At 50.0% G+C, this 22,605-nt stretch overlaps 1 protein-coding gene across 1 annotated transcript in view; it reads right to left on the reverse strand.

Annotated features, from left to right (window-relative positions):
- The window catches only part of LOXHD1 (lipoxygenase homology PLAT domains 1), a 188,495-nt gene extending 166,460 nt beyond the window's left edge, over positions 1 to 22,035 (reverse strand). The window contains exons 1-6 of the mRNA XM_083155329.1: positions 21,897 to 22,035; positions 19,685 to 19,840; positions 15,800 to 15,951; positions 13,855 to 13,980; positions 13,108 to 13,272; positions 9,065 to 9,263 (exon numbers count right to left, since the gene is read on the reverse strand). Of these exons, the coding sequence (XP_083011455.1) occupies positions 9,065 to 9,263; positions 13,108 to 13,272; positions 13,855 to 13,980; positions 15,800 to 15,951; positions 19,685 to 19,840; positions 21,897 to 22,035 (937 nt within the window). The remainder of the gene's footprint in view (positions 1 to 9,064; positions 9,264 to 13,107; positions 13,273 to 13,854; positions 13,981 to 15,799; positions 15,952 to 19,684; positions 19,841 to 21,896) is intronic.
- Between the last annotated feature and the right edge of the window lie 570 nt (positions 22,036 to 22,605).

Below are 22,605 nucleotides of genomic sequence, written 5' to 3' on the forward strand. Positions count from 1 at the left end.
AGGAGTGGTACTACGCAAAGGCAAATATCCACGTATACCAGACAGGAGAAGTGGTACTATGCAAAGGCAAATATCCAAGTATACCAGACAGGAGAAGTGGTACTATGCAAAGTCAAATATCCAAGTATACCAGACAGGAGGAGTGGTACTACGCAAAGGCAAATATCCAAGTATACCAGACAGGAAAGGTGGTACTATGCAAAGGCAATATCCAAGTATACCAGACAGGAGGAGTGGTACTATGCAAAGGCAATATCCAAGTATACCAGACAGGAGGAGTGGTACTACGCAAAGGCAAATATCCACGTATACCAGACAGGAGAAGTGGTACTATGCAAAGGCAAATATCCAAGTATACCAGACAGGAGAAGTGGTACTATGCAAAGTCAAATATCCAAGTATACCAGACAGGAGGAGTGGTACTACGCAAAGGCAAATATCCAAGTATACCAGACAGGAAAGGTGGTACTATGCAAAGGCAATATCCAAGTATACCAGACAGGAGAAGTGGTACTATGCAAAGGCAAATATACAAGTATACCAGACAGGAGAAGTGGTACTATGCAAAGGCAATATCCAAGTATACCAGACAGGAGAAGTGGTACTATGCAAAGGCAATATCCAAGTATACCAGACAGGAGAAGTGGTACTATGCAAAGGCAATATCCAAGTATACCAGACAGGAGAAGTGGTACTATGCAAAGGCAAATATCCACGTATACCAGACAGGAGAAGTGGTACTACGCAAAGGCAAATATACAAGTATACCAGACAGGAGAAGTGGTGCTATGCAAAGGCAAATATCCACGTATACCAGACAGGAGAAGTGGTACTATGCAAAGGCAAATATCCAAGTATACCAGACAGGAGAAGTGGTACTATGCAAAGGCAATATCCAAGTATACCAGACAGGAGAAGTGGTACTATGCAAAGGCAATATCCAAGTATACCAGACAGGAGAAGTGGTACTATGCAAAGGCAAATATCCACGTATACCAGACAGGAGAAGTGGTACTACGCAAAGGCAAATATACAAGTATACCAGACAGGAGAAGTGGTGCTATGCAAAGGCAAATATCCACGTATACCAGACAGGAGAAGTGGTACTATGCAAAGGCAAATATCCACGTATACCAGACAGGAGAAGTGTTACTATGCAAAGGCAAATATCCAAGTATACCAGATAGGAGAAGTGGTACTATGCAAAGGCAAATATCCAAGTATACCAGACAGGAGGAGTGGTACTGTGCAAAGGCAATATCCAAGTATACCAGACAGGAGAAGTGGTACTATGCAAAGGCAAATATCCAAGTATACCAGACAGGAGAAGTGGTACTATGCAAAGGCAAATATCCACGTATACCAGACAGGAGAAGTGGTACTATGCAAAGGCAAATATCCACATATACCAGACAGGAGAAGTGGTACTATGCAATGGTCACTCAATAAGAACAGTGTTTTAGACTCATCAATGTGGAAAGAACTCTGCTCATACCGGTCTCCTCGGTGTGCCGTCTTCTCTTCCACCACATGGCAGCGACTGGACAGTACCCCCCTTTGCACAGACCCGGTATCAGGGTGGCATGGGCCAGTCCATCACTTATATGGCTTTCTAGGTATGTCTCTCCGGAAGAGCGCAGAGGAGAAAGGTCTCAGAGGTAGAAGCTATCACATATTCTGAGAAACCTCCCCGGCTTAATGAGCTCTTTAAAAAAATATGAAGCTGGTGGGGAGTGAAGGAGCCTTCACAGAGTGTGACGGTCAGTGAGACCGGGGGAACCAGAGGAGTCTCAGCAATTACTTTCTGTTATCAGGATTCCGACCGTTTCCATTCTGCTCCCTGTAGGCCGCCTTCCCCGTGGCACACGTTTGCTGTACGAGTCCTTGGCCGGGCGGTAACTGGTGGTCATTAGGCACAACCAGGCTTATTTTATTTACAGTAAGTATGGTCACCGGTTACGCCATGACCGAATGCGATAGTACATCCTCCTTCTACTGGCGAAATACAATATTCGTTTTGTTATTGATCAATTAAGGGTCCAAGACCGGCATGATGGTCGCAGTGGAATATTTGTTTACAGCTAGGAATGAGATTTAGAACAATGGACCACCAAACTATCCAGACACGGACAGGGCTGCCTTCCACTCATGAGGTGTCTCTGAGCACTCGTGGATCGCTGGCAATGTGTGGCCTTGTGGGGATTGAATGAATAACAGGCGTAGCAGGCTCCTGACAGGGTTCCATAGGTGAACCAAGGGCATGATTCAGAAGTGTACGTTATGCCCATCGATTATCGTCTGATTGCAAACGTGCCGTGATCACACGTCATACACTCCAAACCCCATCGCCGTAGTCGCTCGCAGTGAGGATTCAGGTGCACAAGGCTGACAGGAAGCCACCATTTTGAGGGAGGTGACTGGGAGTGGTGGCAAAACCGCCGGCGTGTTGCAACCATTTTCGTGGCACCTCTTAGATTGAAGTCACAAACCCATACGCAGATAAAATGGCATCGGCATCTCCGATCCAACAACCATAGACACTCATAGGCGGAAATATACTAAGATGTGTATTCTACTTCACATGTGATGTCTCTATGGGCAACCAATCAGATCCTGTCTACTATCTTCTAGAGGGTGCTAAATAAGAAAGAAGTAAATTCTAATTGGTTGCCCATAGCAACATCACATGTGAAGTAGAATACACATCTTATTAAATTTCCCCCATAGGCATATATTCAATGCCGTGGGCGAGCGGTTACTGCGAGCAGGACTTTTTGCTCGCAGTCACCGCTCACCCTGTCAGTATTCAACTGACCCCCCCTCATTCGCAAATTCCCCCTCGCTCCGTTTTTTGAGCGAGGGGGAATTTGCGAATGTGCCTCCAAAAGCGGCTCTCGCAGTTTAGGGGAATCCTCGCCGTTCTGTGACTGCGAGGATTCCTCCGGAACGTTGAATAGTGCGAGCGGCCGGCGCGGGGGTTAAACTGCGAGGATCACTGGTTTTCTGTGATCCTCGCAGTTTAACCCCCTCGCCGGCCGCTCGCACCGGCATTGAATACTGGCCATTAGGGAAGCCAATCCCGGGGCATTTTTTCAATCCCGGAATTCGGGATTGAAAAATGCCCGATCCCGGGATTGGCTTCCCTACTATTAAAAACCCACCTCGGCCGCCCCGCATATTTACTTACAGATGCGTGGTGCGGCCGGGTGGGTGGGCGAGATGGGGTGATGGAGCCCCGGGCTGGTCTGCAGGTGGCCCGGTGTGCCGGCAGGTCCACTGCTGGGCGGGCGGGCTGGTCCAGGGACAGGATGGCTGGGCAGGCTGATCCGGGGACAGCCCGGGCTGGTCCGCTGGTGCCCCGGTGTGCCGGCAGGTCCGCTGCTGGGCGGGCGGGCTGGTCCGGGGACAGAATGGAGGCAGACAGCCTGTGCGGCCTGAGCAGCGTGACCTCTGACGTCGTCACGCTGCGCAGAGCCGCACTGCCCGGGACGGGAGAAGCCGGGCAGCTGCTGAGCACCCGCTCAGACGCTGCCCGGCATTAGACTGCGCATGCGCAGTCTAATCCCGAAATCCCGGGATTGGAAACTCCAATCCCGGGATTGAAATCCCGGTGTTTTGGGGGCCAAATCCCGGGATCCCGCGGATCCCGATCCCGGAATTGGCCACCCTACTGGCCATAGAGTTGATATTTACATGATATACTTCCGATGCCAAGCTTGTGTATGCAGCTGGTATGACTCTGGTGGCCATGTCAGCGGCATCTACATTAGAATAATCTCACAACCAGATTCTGATTGGTTGCTAAGGGCAACATCCCATCTTCAATAGAATTCCTGTTTTAGTAAATTTACCTTATAATGCTTGGGTGTGGAACTGGATATAATGGTAGCCACATAATGTAGCTCAGCTGGTATATGTAAGGGGAAGGACAACACAAAACATCCTAATAATCTGTCAAATCATTAATTATGCAAACATTCCCCACCCACTATAGGGTCATTTACTGACAATTTACCCAGGTGCAAATAATGCACAAAATAACAGTAAACTATTTATCCCTCGGAAAGATAAAAAGCTGACAGCGGATTGGCTGCCGCATTACAACTACATGTACTGCTAGAAAATAGGTCTCATGGAAAACCTCTCTATGATCCTAAGTATCCGAGAAACGAATCCTCGGATCTGAACGACTGTAGATATATATCTATATTGTATATAAAATCAGTAGCCTAATTACACAAATAGTAAGATATCTGATGGCAATCTGGCAGCCTTTACTAGCAGATTCCTGGCGGGTAACCTGACCTACAGCAGCGCAACCTGTCATCCCTGTGAGCCAGATCTCGTGTTACCGGCGTAGCAAACAAGGACATGCAAACACATGTAACATACTGACAGATAGCGGAACACACTGCGTCATCCAAATTGGCTCACAGATCATGGCACAGTGGCACAGTGTTTAGCATTGCTTCCTTATAGCTCAGAGGCCATAACTTAAAATACAACCAGTGGACTATCTGTGTGGAGTTTGTGTATTCCACGCATGTACATGGGATTCCCTGGACCCTAGTTTACTCACACAATTCAAAACATACTTGTGCATTCAGGTGCAATATACTGACAGATAACGGTACACGTCACACAGGCCGGTGCACTATACTGACAGATAACGGTACACGTCACACAGGCCGGTGCACTATACTGACAGATAACGGTACACGTCACACAGGCCGGTGCACTATACTGACAGATAACGGTACACGTCACACAGGCCAGTGCACTATACTGACAGATAACGGTACACGTCACACAGGCCGGTGCACTATACTGACAGATAACGGTACACGTCACACAGGCCGGTGCACTATACTGACAGATAACGGTACACGTCACACAGGCCAGTGCACTATACTGACAGATAACGGTACATGTCACCCAGGCCGGTGCACTATACTGACAGATAAAGGTACACGTCACACAGGCCGGGGCACTATACTGACAGATAACGGTACACGTCACACAGGCCGGGGCACTACACTGACAGATAACGGTACACGTCACACAGGCCGGTGCACTATACTGACAGATAACAGTACACGTCACACAGGCCGGGGCACTATACTGACAGATAACGGTACACGTCACACAGGCCGGGGCACTATACTGACAGATAACGGTACACGTCACACAGGCCGGTGCACTATACTGACAGATAACGGTACACGTCACACAGGCCGGGGCACTATACTGACAGATAACGGTACACATCACACAGGCCAGCACACTATACTGACAGATAACGGTACACGTCACTCAGGCCGGCGCACTATACTGACAGATAACGGTACACATCACACAGGCCGGGGCACTACTGACAGATAACGGTACACATCACACAGGCCAGTGCACTATACTGACAGATAACGGTGCACGTCACACAGGCTGATGCACTATACTGAAAGATAACAGTACACGTCACACAGGCCGGGGCACTACTGACAGATAACGGTGCACGTCACAAAGGCCGGGGCACTATACTGACAGATAACGGTACACGTCACACAGGCCGGCGCACTATACTGACAGATAACGGTACACGTCACACAGGCCGATGCACTATACTGACAGATAACGGTACACGTCACACAGGCCGGGGCACTACTGACAGATAACGGTGCACGTCACACAGGGCGGTGCACTATACTGACAGATAACGGTACACGTCACCCAGGCCGGTGCGCTATACTGACAGATAACGGTACACGTCACACAGGCCGGTGCGCTACACTGACAGATAACGGTACACGTCACCCAGGCCGGGGCACTATACTGACAGATAACAGTACACATCACACAGGCCGGTGCACTATACTGACAGATAACGGTACACGTCACACAGGCCGGGGCACTATACTGACAGATAACGGTACACATCACACAGGCCGGTGCACTATACTGACAGATAACGGTACACGTCACACAGGCCGGTGTACTATACTGACAGATAACGGTACACGTCACACAGGCCGGGGCACTACTGACAGATAACAGTACACGTCACACAGGCCGGGGCACTATACTGACAGATAACGGTACATGTCACCCAGGCCGGGGCACTATACTGACAGATAACGGTACACGTCACACAGGCCGGGGCACTATACTGACAGATAACGGTACACGTCACACAGGCCAGGGCACTATACTGACAGATAACGGTGCACGTCACGCAGGCCGGTGCACTATACTGACAGATAACGGTACACGTCACCCAGGCCGGGGAACTATACTCACAGATAACGGTGCACGTCACCCAGGCCGGTGCACTATACTGACAAATAACGGTACACGTCACCCAGGCCGGGGCACTATACTGACAGATAACGGTGCACGTCACACAGGCCGGTGCACTATACTGACAGATAACGGTACACGTCACCCAGGCCGGGCACTATACTGACAGATAACGGTACACGTCACCCAGGCCGGTGCACTATACTGACAGATAACGGTACACGTCACACAGGCCGGGGCACTATACTGACAGATAACGGTACACGTCACACAGGCCGGGGCACTATACTGACAGATAACGGTACACGTCACACAGGCCGGTGCACTACACTGACAGATAACGGTACACGTCACACAGGCCAGGGCACTATACTGACAGATAACGGTACACGTCACACAGGCCGGTGCACTATACTGACAGATAACGGTACACGTCACACAGGCCGGTGCACTATACTGACAGATAACGGTACACGTCACACAGGCCGGTGTACTATACTGACAGATAACGGTACACATCACACAGGCCGGGGCACTATACTGACAGATAACGGTACACGTCACACAGGCCGGGGCACTATACTGACAGATAACGGTACACGTCACACAGGCCGGTGCACTACACTGACAGATAACGGTACACGTCACACAGGCCGGGGCACTATACTGACAGATAACGGTACACGTCACCCAGGCCCGTGCACTATACTGACAGATAACGGTACACGTCACCCAGGCCGGGGCACTATACTGACAGATAACGGTACACGTCACACAGGCCAGTGCACTATACTGACAGATAACGGTACACGTCACACAGGCCGGAGCACTATACTGACAGATAACGGTACACGTCACACAGGCCGGGGCACTATACTGACAGATAACGGTACACGTCACACAGGCCGGTGCACTATACTGACAGATAACGGTACACATCACACAGGCCGGTGCACTATACTGACAGATAACGGTGCACGTCGCACAGGCCGGTGCACTACACTGACAGATAACGGTACACGTCACACAGGCCGGGGCACTATACTGACAGATAACGGTACACGTCACACAGGCCGGTGCACTATACTGACAGATAACGGTACACGTCACACAGGCCGGGGCACTATACTGACAGATAACGGTACACGTCACACAGGCCGGTGCACTATACTGACAGATAACGGTACACGTCACACAGGCCGGTGCACTATACTGACAGATAACGGTACACGTCACCCAGGCCGGGGCACTATACTGACAGATAACGGTACACGTCACCCAGGCCGGTGCACTATACTGACAGATAACGGTACACGTCACACAGGCCAGAGCACTATACTGACAGATAACGGTACACGTCACACAGGCCCGTGCACTATACTGACAGATAACGGTACACGTCACACAGGCCTGTGCACTATACTGACAGATAACGGTACACGTCACACAGGCCGGTGCACTATACTGACAGATAACGGTACACGTCACCCAGGCCGGGGCACTATACTGACAGATAACGGTACACGTCACCCAGGCCGGTGCACTATACTGACAGATAACGGTACACGTCACACAGGCCAGAGCACTATACTGACAGATAACGGTACACGTCGCACAGGCCGGGGCACTACACTGACAGATAACGGTACACGTCGCACAGGCCGGTGCACTACACTGACAGATAACGGTACACGTCACACAGGCCGGGGCACTATACTGACAGATAACGGTACACGTCACACAGGCCGGAGCACTATACTGACAGATAACGGTACATGTCACACAGGCCGGGGCACTACACTGACAGATAACAGTACACGTCACACAGGCCGGAGCACTATACTGACAGATAACGGTACACATCACACAGGCCGGGGCACTATACTGACAGATAACGGTACACGTCACACAGGCCGGTGCACTATACTGACAGATAACGGTGCACGTCACACAGGCCGGGGCACTATACTGACAGATAACGGTACACGTCACACAGGCCGGTGCACTATACTGACAGATAACGGTGCACGTCACACAGGCCGGGGCACTATACTGACAGATAACGGTACACGTCACACAGGCCGGGGCACTATACTGACAGATATCGGTATACATCACACAGGCCGGCGCACTATACTGACAGATAACGGTACACGTCACACAGGCCGGCGCACTATACTGACAGATAACGGTACACGTCACACAGGCCGGGGCACTATACTGACAGATATCGGTATACATCACACAGGCCGGGGCACTATACTGACAGATATCGGTATACATCACACAGGCCGGCGCACTATACTGACAGATAACGGTACACGTCACACAGGCCGGCGCACTATACTGACAGATATCGGTATACATCACACAGGCCGGGGCACTATACTGACAGATATCGGTATACATCACACAGGCCGGCGCACTATACTGACAGATAACGGTACACGTCACACAGGCCGGCGCACTATACTGACAGATAACAGTACACGTCACACAGGCCGGGGCACTATACTGACAGATAACGGTACACGTCACACAGGCCGGTGCACTATACTGACAGATAACGGTACATGTCACACAGGCCGGTGCACTATACGTCACACAGGCCGGTGCACTATACTGACAGATAACCGTACACGTCACACAGGCCAGTGCACTATACTGACACGTCACCCAGGCCGGTGCACTATACTGACAGATAACCGTACACGTCACACAGGCCGGTGCACTATACTGACAGATAACGGTACATGTCATTGTCACCTACCTGTATGATCCGCTGCTTTGCCATCCAGCTGATGAAGGGAGCTTTTGCTGTCGGGCGTTAGTGTTCGGCTTAGCTGGCAATCGGCATGATACAGAGAGAACCATCGCTGGCACGGGAAACGCCAGGTTTTGTCTCGGTTTGTGTTGGTAACAAAGACGTCATCCACATACCAGGCGTGTCGCTGCTCCAGGCCGTCATGCTGTTGAAAGACACTGGTTAGTACATCGGTCCCGATGGCCCGCTTTATGAAGTGGGGTTTTTTGTGTTAAAGAACTTACCAAATAAAATTACCAGAGTTTTCTATGAGGAAAACATAAACTGAATTTTTATAATCTAACAGGATATAAAAAAAAAATTAAAATTGAAACGAAGGAAAATATTTTTTTTTCTTTTATCAGTGGAAAGAGATTAAAGGGTCTATGTACTAAACCGTGAAGAGATTAAAGTGGATGGAGACTAAAGGCCCCCATACACTATGAGATTTGTCTGACCTGGAAAATTGCATCTGATTTCCCCTGAACTTCCCTGGCAGCTTCCCAGGAGGCCTACATACAATTTGACACTTGACGTGCCATTTTTTACATACAATTTGCATCAGATAAATCACATGTGATTTATCACATGTGATTAATCACATGATTTATCTGACGCAAATTGGATGTGCCATGAGATTTATCTGATGGGATGGCTCTAGGGAGTGGCCTGAACAGTGCTATACCTTGCAGGTATTACTGTTCTGAGAAAATGAGAATGGCGGTATATGTATATATAGTATATAACGGAATCTGCTGCGCTATATAAGACACTAACGGAATCTGCTGCGCTATATAAGACGCTGTAACGGAATCTGCTGCGCTATATAAGAAACTGTAACGGAATCTGCTGCGCTATATAACACACTGTAACGAAATCTGCTGCGCTATATAAGACGCTGTAACGGAATCTGCTGCGCTATATAAGACGCTGTAACGGAATCTGCTGCGCTATATAAGAACCTGTAACGGAATCTGCTGCGCTATATTAGACACTGTAACGGAATCTGCTGCGCTATATAACACACTGTAACGGAATCTGCTGCGCTGTATAAGACACTGTAACGGAATCTGCTGTGCTATATAAGACACTGTAACGGAATCTGCTGCGCTGTATAAGACACTGTAACGGAATCTGCTACGCTATATAAGACGCTGTAACGGAATCTGCTGCGCTATATAAGACACTGTAATGGAATCTGCTGTGCTATATAAGAACCTGTAACGGAATCTGCTGCGTTATATTAGACACTGTAACGGAATCTGCTGCGCTATATAAGACACTAACGGAATCTGCTGTGCTATATAAGACACTGTAACGGAATCTGCTGCGCTGTATAAGACACTGTAACGGAATCTGCTGCGCTTTATAAGACGCTGTAACGAAATCTGCTGCGCTATATAAGACACTGTAACGGAATCTGCTGCGCTATAGAAGATACTGTAACGGAATCTGCTGCGCTATATAAGACACTGTAACGGAATCTGCTGCGCTATATAAGAACCTGTAACGGAATCTGCTGCGTTATATTAGACACTGTAACGGAATCTGCTGCGCTATATAAGACACTAACGGAATCTGCTGTGCTATATAAGACACTGTAACGGAATCTGCTGCGCTGTATAAGACCCTGTAACGGAATCTGCTGCGCTATATAAGACACTATAACGGAATCTGCTGCGCTATATAAGATCCAAAGAGATGCAATATCAGTTACGTCTTAGTTAAGTAACTAGCAGGAATAGAAGTTTGTCACTAGTATCCAATTATCCTGAACATAAACCAGTGGCCAAGAGGGAGAGTCAGGGAGATAGGATTAGCCCAGACAGTTGCACCAGAGACCGTTTGCATAACAGTATTAATAGAGGTTAAAGAGGTATTTGGACACTTCCCATTATAACCAGCAGTATATAGTCACTGCTGCTTGCTACACTAGAGAGAACAATAGTACCGTAATTTATTCAGGCACACACAGGGGAGAGAGAGAGGGGGAGTCTGCCCGTGCTGTCATCCAGAAGCAGGGGAGAGGGAGCGTCCGTGCTCTTCTGAACAAGCTGACAATCAGCAGCACGGGAGAGGGGAGGGGGATGTTGTCCGGGCTTTGCTGCCCGTTCAGGTGTCATATAGCAGCAGAGGAAAGTCTGGGGGCTCTGCTGTGTGTGCTGACATCTAGGACGAGCAGCAGGGAAGACTCTCACACTGACTGCTGCCCTCTTCTCTCCTGACTCGAGTCCCGGCGTGGTGCCTGTCACTTCCTGTGACATAAGTTCCGGCTGCTGCTGCTGTTTCTACACCGGGGGTTGGAGGAGGTCCACAGCGGCGCAGGAAGGAGGTACCAGGAGATATATCGGATCAGAAACATCGTGGGTGCTAAAATGCACCCACGATGTGCCCATGATGGGTCAGATTCAGATATATCTGATGTTCAGCAGGTCCGACGCCCTGATCCGATCTGATGCGCACGGGACCGCGCATCAGATCAGATCAGATGTCAAACACATGCGATTTTCGGCCGATTTCAACCGATTTATCGGCCCAAGGGGCCGAAATCGGGTGAAATCGGCTGAAAATCGCATAGTGTATGGGGGCCTTAAGGGGTTTATTCTGGTTTACTCCTTTTTGCTAATTCCTTCTTAGATGGACAAAACCATGTGCACTGCAGGGGGGCAGATGTAACATGTGCAGAGAGAATTAGATTTGGGTGAGTTATTTTGTTTCTGTGCAGGGAAAATACTGGCTGCTTTATTTTTACACTGCAATATAGATCTCATTTTGAAGTAAAACCCCACCCAAATCGAACTCTCTCTGCACATGTTACATCTGCCCCACCTGCAGTGCACATGGTTTTGTCCATCTAAGAAGGAATTTGCCAGTAGGAGTGAACCAGAATAACCCCCAAAGTACCAGAAAATCAGTTACGACTGCCATGTTATAGGCTGTGTTTTGAAAAATGACAGTTGGGCGCTTTAACGCCATCCACTTTAGCTCTCTCTGAGGGTGTGAAAATATGAGAGTGAAAAAATGGAGAATGATAAAGTAACAGCCATCCTGCTCCCAACTGCCCTGTTACTGTCCATATTCTGAAAATGACAGTTAGGAGCTGACTGGTTGGTGGTATACCTAAGGCTTGGTACATAGGGGGTATTCAGACCTGATCGCGCAGCTGCAAAATTCACAGGCCGGGTGATTACCGATAGACTGCGCATGAGATAAAATACTGCACAGTCTGCGCACTGGGAAATCAATCCATGGTAAGGGGCATGGCCAGGTGTGTGAGGGGAAGTCATGTGACATCAGCCTGTTTCTATCACAGCCGCTGAGTATGTCCTGGGCTACACACACACACTGCACACTGGGAAATCATTCCATGGTGAGGGGCGTGGCCAGGTGTGTGAGGGGAAGTCATGTGATGTCAGCTCCGCCTCCAATCTGCCTGATTCTTTCGCAGCTGCTAAGTAAGTCCGGTACTTGAGTAGTATCACGGCGCCCGTCGCGTCGCATCGCATAGTACTAATTAAGGTATGCGATGGACCTGATTTGAGGCTTTTCCCGGGAAGAGTGTACAATTTTAATATCGCATCGCATGCCATTATAATGGCATGCGATGCGACACGTTTTTAATGTTAAATGCCCACCCAGACCCGATTTTTAATTGTATCCCTACCCTGGTGGGTAATGACAATGTTAAATGCCCCCCCCCATTGTAAACGCCACCCCACTATCAACGCCAACCCAAAGCGTGGCGAGCGCAGCGAGCCCGCGAGGGACAGTGGTACGCGTCCTCCAACCTTTTCATACCCCCACTATCCACGTCGGCGTGGAGTTGATTTTATATAGCCCGAAGCGTGGCGAGCGGACACGCATTACTTCACAAGTATTACACGTCCCCTAGCGGGGCTCGCCACGTTCGGGCTCGGTGGCTCACTGCGCTCGCCACACTATATAAAATCAACCACCGATCACCATATACCGTGTTCCGCACCCTGGATTCCGCCCCCCAGCGCACCTACCTCCAGAGTGATGTTCTTCATGTCCCCAATCTCAGGGCCGGACAATTTGAACGTGTGAGTCGATCGTTTCCCAAAAGTAAATTCGGCGTCTTTGTCCGGAGCGGATTTCTTGTACAGTTGGGTCTTGTTCAGCTTCCCTTTGGTTCCTTTCATCTGTATATAAACCTAAATACGGAACACGACAGAATACAGCATTGGACATAAACCCAGGCTCGATGCACCACAAATCCCAGCAGTGTTAGGAGGCCAAGCTTTGTCTACCTGGACTATATTATATCTCCATCCAATCTAGGTCCCGATTCAGGATCACTCGGTGCGAACCCGAATTTGGTCCCAGCGCCAATGGTCGGGGTTTGCGCACGTGCATTTTATGTTCAAAACCTTGGAACGGAACAACATCGGGAAGTTACGCACTCGCCAGGCCGCTAGCTGCGGGGAGGGAGGACCAGGGGAGGAAACGGCCCTGGAACAAGGAAACGCCTTTTATGTTATTCCCTTCGGTGTCTGCCTAAGAGGGGGCGGGCGCTGAAAGTCATGTGATGTCAGCCGCCCGCCCCCAGCAGGTACCGGCCCTCCGGAGCTGCCAGGGGAATGCCCAGCTAGGCATTCCGCTGGGTACGCGGGTGGGCTTATGCCTTCCAGGAGGAGGCGCTCCCCCCATACATCACAGCATAGTTGGGTGAGACGCATACCTGCGCTCCTAAAGAGAAATGGGGCTTGTTATACCTATGAAATCCCGCGGCTCACCCTTGCGCTGGTTCCACACTGTTTCTTCTCCCCCGTCTTCACCACCACTTTGTACAGCACACCGTGACCCCGCGTAGCGCCAGGTCGGAAGCCGGAACTGTTGAAGCGGGAGCTGCTGGAGCGTTTCTTCGAAAGGATAACAACAACATTGAACATTTATTTTATATTAATAAACAAATTAACTTTCTGAATACTTTGCTATTTAATAATGATTTGGGATTCGTGGCAATGCTGACACCAGCACCCATGGAGAGTATTGTCTCATTATGGCAGTTGTGGCAGGGACAGTGTATGAGGGTGATGTGGAAGGTCCAGTAGCAGGAAAATTGGTACTTGTGTATTATCACGGGGCCCCCGATGTTGGTCGCGCAATGTTTTAATCGCATCGCATGCCATGCACCAGATGGCATGCGATGCGATGCAACGCGTTTTTTGCCCCCTATGCGAGGAAAAATTGTATAAGCACCCTAAAGGGTGCTTTTAAGCACCCAAATGGGTGCTTACAATGTTAAATGCACCCCCACGCCACCACCCCACTATAAACGTGAACCCGAAGCGTGGCGAGCACAGCGAGCACGCGACGGGCGGCATGCGTCCTACGACCTTTTCATACCCCCAATATCCACGTCGGCGTGGAGTTGATTTTATAAAGTGTGGCGAGCGCAGCGAGCCACCATGGCCGAAGCGTGGCGAGCGCAGCGAGCCCTGCGTATTCATAACTAGCACCCCGACCACCTGTCCCAGATTGTTTTTAATTAGGTTGGAGTCCCAACATTCAAGACTGCACACTTCAGCTGGGCACTATGAGGGTACGTCCTACTATACATATATGCTGAGTGTTAGTCTGTGGGACTGTGTTTGGGGCGCAGGGCTCTTTGGGCTGCTGTTGCTGGGCTGCTCCATGGCATCATATCGTACACTTTCCATCACCCCTTTAGTTTGTTTGGTATATATGTAGCACCCTTCACATTTATTATTACTTCTTACCTAGGTAAGTCCTATCACATATAATTTCCCCTATCCCTTTTACTATCACTTTAATTTTAAACTAATGTGATGCCATGGGGTGGTTCTGCTGGGCAGGCCTGGGGGGCCCTGTGCCCTGGACCTGTCCCAGAGTAGTGTTAGGGACTTGTCCTAATGAGGTAACCTGGATGCGGTGGACAAGCCCATACTAATGGCCATCGTTATGCTAATAACCTCAAATGCAATATAGCAATGATATTAAAAGGTCTAGCATATATATTTAGTGTGCACCTGCAAACTCCTCCTCCTGCTTGCTGCACTACAGGTCTCAGCAGGTAGCACCTCATATGTCCAGGGAGTGCAGTTTAGGGCCCCTCCCCCAATGAAAGTACTAGTGGCCGGCCTGTGCTGGGGGGCGTCAGGTTCTGGGACACAGGAGCAGAGGCGAAGTTCCAACCCTCCGAGCTTGGTGCTTGGCGGCGGGAGCCTCCATTGTCTCCCTGAGTTCAGCCACTGGGTCGACACATGAAAATGTCAACATGAGTTTTTCATGATTTCGATTTTAAACCGACTTGTTCTTATTTCTCGATCCGAGTGAGTTAGATTATAATAGTGTGCCAAGCGCAGAGAGGCACCGTGCCCAAACCATGGTAAGCGCAGCGGGTGGACACAGTACACTAATACGGTATCCATGCCGACAGATGTTGACATAAATGTGAAAATGCACGTCAACCTTTTACCTGTGTCAACAGTTTGTCAATGTCGGCCAATAGTGGTTGACCTATTGACTTTGATATCTGCGGACAGAGCATCCTGTGTTACTGCTGATGACACAAGTCTTCTCGTTCTTCCCCTGAATACCACGGAACCTCCTCTCCCTGAGCAGTACCCTGAGGGTGGGCGTAGTGCAGGATGCCATACAATTATCGCTATAGCAACGTACAGCGAACAGAAGGAATGTCGGCACTGCATCGCTTACCACTGAGGGGGGCCGTGTGCCAACCTGCAGCCCAAACTTCTTGCTGTAGTAATCGTAGAGGTGAGGGTCGTTCATGGAACTATACAGCGGAAGGACGTCCACGCGGCCACTTTTATACCGATAACCACCAGAGTCGGCGCTCATGGTCCGCGCTGGTAAACGGAAACAGACTTCATGTTAGTACAATATTCAATCAATGTTCTAACGTTCATCTTTTCATAGACACCCCTTCATCGGTCGGGGCCAAATTTGGCCCTGTGTTGGACTGTTTGGGTCTGCGCATGCGAAGGGGAGGGAGGGGGCAGGCGGTGGCTAACATCAGGGGGATGCCCAGTGGTTTATGAGCATTTTATGAGGGAAACGTAGGTGGGTTGATGTCTGCTCGGGGCAGGCGGAGGATGTCACATGACGTCAGTGCCCGCCCCCTTCTCGGCCATCTCTGTCGGAAATAAAAGTCCGTTCAGACTGACTTATTCCTAACCCTTCTCCCCACGGCCTAATAATTACCCCACCTCTTCCTGCTAGTGCCTAACCCTTCTCCTTGCAGCCTAACCCTTCTCCCTGCAGCCTATTAATTACCCCACCTCTTCCCGCTAGTGCCTAACCCTTCTCCTTGCAGCCTAACCCTTCTCCCTGCAGCCTATTAATTACCCCACCTCTTCCCGCTAGTGCCTAACCCTTCTCCTTGCAGCCTAACCCTTCTCCCTGCAGCCTATTAATTACCCCACCTCTTCCCGCTAGTGCCTAACCCTTCTCCCTGCAGCCTATTAATTACCCTACCTCTTCCCGCTAGTGCCTAACCCTTCTCCCTGCAGCCTATTAATTACCCCACCTCTTCCCGCTAGTGCCTAACCCTTCACCCCACAGCCTAATAATAACCCCCCTCTTCCCGCTAGTGCCCAACCCTTCTCCCCACAGCCTAAGAATAGCCCCCCTCTTCCCGCTAGTGCCCAACCCTTCTCCCCACAGCCTAAGAATAGCCCCCCTCTTCCCGCTAGTGCCTAACCCTTCTCCCCACGGCCTAACAATAACCCATCTCTTCCTGCTAGTGCCCAACACTTCTCCCCACGGCCTAATAATAACCCCCCTTCTTCCTGCTAGTGCCTAACCCTTCACCCCGCAGCCTAATAATAAACCCCCTCTTCCCGCTAGTGCTCAACCCTTCACCCCGCAGCCTAATAATAACCCCCCTCTTCCCGCTAGTGCTCAACCCTTCACCCCGCAGCCTACCAATAACCCCCCTCTTCCCGCTAGTGCCTAACCCTTCTCCCCGCAGCCTAACACCCCACCCACGGCCTAAGAATAACCCCCCTCTTCCCGCTAGTGCCTAACCCTTCTCCCCACAGCCTAACACCCCACCCACGGCCTAAGAATAACCCCCCCTCTTCCCGCTAGTGCCTAACCCTTCTCCCCAGAGCCTAACCCCCACCCGCAGCCTAAGAATAACCCCCCTCTTCCCTCTAGTGCCTAACCCTTCTCCCCGCATACTAACCATAACCCCTCTCTTCCTGCTATAGCCTAACCCTTCTCCCCACGGACTAACAATAATCCCCCTCTTCCCGCTAGTGCCTAACCCTTCTCCCCGCATACTAACAATGACCACCCTCTTCCCACTAGTGCCTACCCCTTCTCCCCGCATACTAACAATGACCTCCCTCTTCCCACTAGTGCCCAACCCTTCTCCCCACAGACTAACAATAACCCCCCTCTTCCCGCTAGTGCCTAACCCTTCTCCCCGCATACTAACCATAACCCCTCTCTTCCAGCTATTGCCTAACCCTTCTCCCCGCATACTAACAATGACCACCCTCTTCCCACTAGTGCCTACCCCTTCTCCCCGCATACTAACAATGACCTCCCTCTTCCCACTAGTGCCCAACCCTTCTCCCCGCAGACTAACAATAACCCCTCTCTTCCCGCTAGTGCCTTACCCTTCCCCCCGCAGCCTAACAATAACCCCCCTCTTCCCGCTAGTGCCCAACCCTTCTCCCCACTGCCTAACAATAATCCCGCTCTTCCCGCTAGTGCCCAACCCTTCTCCCCACAGCCTAACAATAACCCCCCCTCGACCCGCTAGTGCCCAAACCCTTCTCCCCGCAGCCTAACAATAACCCCCCCTCTTCCCGCTAGTGCCCAACCCTTCTCTCCACGGCCTAACAATAATCCCGCTTTTCCCGCTAGTGCCCAACCCTTCTCCCCACGGCCTAACAATAATCCCGCTCTTCCCGCTAGTGCCCAACCCTTCTCCCCACGGCCTAACAATAATCCCGCTCTTCCCGCTAGTGCCCAACCCTTCTCCCCACGGCCTAACAATAATCCCGCTCTTCCCGCTAGTGCCTTACCCTTCTCCCCGCAGCCTAACAATAACCCCCCTCTTCCCGCTAGTGCCCAACCCTTCTCCCCACGGCCTAACAATAATCCCGCTCTTCCCGCTAGTGCCCAACCCTTCTCCCCACAGCCTAACAATAACCTCCCTCGACCCGCTAGTGCCCAAACCCTTCTCCCCGCAGCCTAACAATAACCCCCCTCTTCCCGCTAGTGCCCAACCCTTCTCTCCACGGCCTAACAATAATCCTGCTTTTCCCGCTAGTGCCCAACCCTTCTCCCCACGGCCTAACAATAATCCCGCTCTTCCCGCTAGTGCCCAACCCTTCTCCCCGCAGACTAACAATAACCTCCCTCTTCCCGCTAGTGCCCAACCCTTCTCCCCGCAGACTAACAATAACCTCCCTCTTCCCGCTAGTGCCTAACCCTTCTCCCTGCAGCCTAACAATACCTGCCCCTCTTCCTGCTAGTGCCTAACCAATCTCCCCACATACTAACCCTAACCAGCCACCCGCAGCCTAATAACTCCCCCTCTTCCCACTAGTACCTAATCCTCCCCACAGCTTAACCATAACCCCCACCCCCACGCAGCCTAAGCCTTAGTGTCATCGTCCCCAGCAGCCTAACCCTAACTCCCCCACTACTGCCTACACCTAACCCCCAGCCTAAGGATAATCCACCCTGCATACTTCCATTTGGGATGCCGGCAGTTGGAATTCGGACATCAGCATCCTCATCAATATCAACATTCTGGTGCCAGTCTTCTGACCACTGCTAGGCATGCCAACGTCCGTAATCATACCACCGGCAGCAGGGCCTGATTGAAGGTACCATGTGCCCTAGGCTAATACACATTTAGCTCCCCTTGTAATGCTGCTAGACACACGTGTATGGGCGCTCAGGGATTCGCCAGTCATACTGCCCATGTGCATGTAACGTAGGTTATACAGATGGCATGTAGGATCTAATGCTTGTGAGGAGACTTTGGCTTTAGGCTGCCCAGCTGGCACAATGTACAAGTAATGGTTCCATCAGTAAGTTACATTGGCACAGACACTGTCACCTACAAGGCGCAATTCTTAGGACCTGGACAGAAATTGCGGAATTTAGGGATCTCTGTGTAACAGTATCTTATAAAGGCATTCTTGCAGGAAAGGGACCTTTCTATCCCTCTCCAGTAGTGATCCAGATCTCTTTAGCATTCAGCAAACAATGACTTGACAACAAGTACATTAGCAGTTTGTGAGGGGTGTGGTACGACACACCGACAGTCGGGATTCCGACAGTCATTTCTCCGTCGTCGGAATCCCGACTGCACAGCGGGGGGAGCGCAATGAAGCCCCCGTGGCGGCCACCTATTTTATTCGACCCCCACGAAGGAGCAGTCGGGATTCCGACGTTGGCGTAATGACTGTCGGAATCCCAACTGTCAGGGAGCCGTCCGGCACCCGTTTGTGAGAGGGTTTGAGCGGCGGATGTGCTACGTTTGGGGCCTTATATGCAGAAAAGATCTGAAAGGAAAGGTGAAATATACATTATAGAGAACAATTGCAGTATTACCTGCAAATGGGGCTCGCTTACTCAGCACAGACTCCACGGGTCGGTGATTCAGGCTCAGTTTGTATCTGCGCAACGAATTTGGCCAGCCTTCCGTCTTGCGGGAATCATTCCATGCCGGTTTGCCACGTGGCGGGGACACGTCTCTAAACTGAAACCCTGAGGGGACAAAGGAAACTTTACCATAAACATTAAAAATGGTAAATTCATCTGAATCGTCCTGAATGTTTCAGCGCAAAAACCATTCCCACCAAATAACGATTTCAATTTGAACACTAAGGGCCAAATGTAACAGGGTGTGAGAATCAGAATGTGAGAGATTTCGGGAGAGTTTTCCCATTTTTTTTAAAGCGGCAATCATTTGCACTGAAAAAACAGGTTGATTTTGCCATGTAAATGATTGCCGCTTTAAAAAAAAAAAAATCTCTCACTTTCTGATTCTCACACCGTTACATTTGGCCCCAAATTTACATATTAAACTCATGCAGAAGGAGCCTAAATTATCGAATTGCCTATTTAACGTACAGCCCAACATTGTGCATCTGCGGACATATTCTGCCCTCATTTGCCAACATACAGGCTCAAATCCCACTTCTAGCACCATTTGTTATACGTGGGATTTTGAGCAAATCACCACAGGGCTCAGGAGAACTTTAGAAATGTGTCTTTACTAACTGCAGTCATACTGACCAACCATGACTGCAACAAAAAAAAAAACCCAGAAAATTCCAGTATAACACTTCCTTTATAATAAAGTGGATGGCAAGTGTGTAACTTCCACCATCCACATACAGCAAATCACTACAATACTTAAACATTTTGCAATGGGATTATGATTGTTCATCACAGGTAATCATCAAACAATAACCACTAAGGGACCGTGTGATACATCGATGGGAAGAGGGGGTTCTCGTCTTGCAAATAAGGGTGCCCTTGAGTTTATTGAAGGCTGGCTGCGGGGCATGTCTCGCGTACGGCGGTGGATCCATGAGGGTGCAACAGAGGGTCGGCAGATGGTTTGTGTGGGTCCCGGAGGTAGCTGTGAGGCCTGGTTCCTGGTCGGTGCTGGGAGGCTGGTGCTGCCATCTTGAATATGGGCAAAAATACTCTTGGCCAGCCTGTGCTCTGTTCCTGCCTCCTTTGCTGTCAGCCAATTGCAAACGTTCTCAGAGTATATATAGTCGGCCTGTCTGGGCTTATGTGCTGTCAGTGCCAAAAGTGTCTCCTGAGCTGTCCACTTCCTACAGCCTCCAGGTAAGGTTTTTGGCCGCAGCCTGTTAGTCTGCCCAGCCAGCCTCAGCAGCAGCTTCCTGGGAATCCCAGTCAGAACTCTGACCACCTCCACTTCCTAGCCTGCTGAGCTTCCAGTACGTCTCTGCAATCCAGTCGAGAGGGTGGGGCTTTTGGGAGGGGGTGTGGCTGCTGCTGAGAGGGAGAGAGATGGCAGGCTGCTACTGCAGCTGTCTTTCTCCCCAGCTCAGTACACTGCACTGATCAGCGTATGCTGCGCTGGGGAGAGAGGCTGTGCTGCGACGGCAGCCTGTTTTTCCTCTCCCACTGCCCAGCTCCCTGCAAAGGGAGAGTGGGCCCCGGGTCCCTCCAGTAGACCCGCCACTGCCCCCTCCTCTTCAGTACCAACATCTTTTCATTTTTCCCTCGGATTACCTTCATTCAGTTCTTCAGTATCTTCATTGGACTTTTTTATTATTATTTCATTCTCATAAGGACTTTCTCAAAAATTGTTGGGACAGCTCTCGTTTATTTCAGTTCCTATCGTTAGTTGGAATCTATTCTTTGTTATCTATGCACATGAGTTTTATTAAACAAGCTCGTTTCAATCCTAAATCCTCTGACGCACACAGGAAGCCCTTGTAATCCAACATTTGTGACAATTATTTGACCCCTGTCGGGATACTCTCCTTCGGGATGCGGGTGCAGATATTCTGACCACTGGTACCTTGACCGCTGGTCATCGATATGTATCCGCTAATAACGATTGAACAACTTGTCAATCAATTCACCCAAAAATGTAGTGTGTGTGAAATCTCTACACAACGCAGTAACACATAGCAACGAATCAGCATTCAGATTAATCAGCTAGTGTTTATGAAGGAATGTAAGAAAGCATCTGAATGGCTAATAACCCAATCCGTGTATACTCGCTATATACACCAAGTTGGCGCCAACATACAGGGGATGTTATTTTGGTACTCACCAGTAGAGGGTCGGATACGTTGTACCGTTGCACCAGAGGAGACATCTTTGGGTCTGATTAGCCCGGAGGCAGCGTTCTGAGGCTGGAGGACGCCGGTGACTGATGGCGACGAGTTGTAATACTGGATCTGAGTCGGCATTTTCTTTCACAAAACTCAAATATATATATATTCCTCCTGCAATAACGATGCGCTCATTATGTTAGGGGACCAGTAGGCAGGACAATGTTCTGCTTATGAGGGTGGCATCAATCCCAGGTTCCCATGGTGAGAATTTCAGCTGATTCTGAGGGTTAAATTTACTAACACTTCTTAAAATGAAAAGAGGTGATGTTGTCTAAAGCAACCACTACTGCATCCTAGATGATAGATAGAATCTGACTGGTTGCTACGGGCAACATCACCTCTTTTTATTGTTTAGAAGCTTTAGTAAATGTACCCCTAAGAGGACAGGTGCACATCTCGCTCACCTCCCAAATCACGGCAATAAATAACACAATTTAGATAAATCCGTCCAAAGCCAAATTCTACAGGAAACGTGTTACTTACCGAAGATCAAGCGACCGGTTCAGTCTTTTTATAGTCTCACAATTTGTTGACGATTATTTTTGTGTGGTTTTTTTTGCTTTATATTTTAAACATTTATATTTACTTCGCTGCTGGGTGGCCTGGCGGTCCTCTCCCAATCAGGCGCCTTCTGGGCCTTCCCGC

Source organism: Crinia signifera, chromosome 1 (genome assembly GCF_055691185.1).
Source record: "Crinia signifera chromosome 1, ASM5569118v1, whole genome shotgun sequence".
Classification (NCBI taxonomy): domain Eukaryota; kingdom Metazoa; phylum Chordata; class Amphibia; order Anura; family Myobatrachidae; genus Crinia; species Crinia signifera.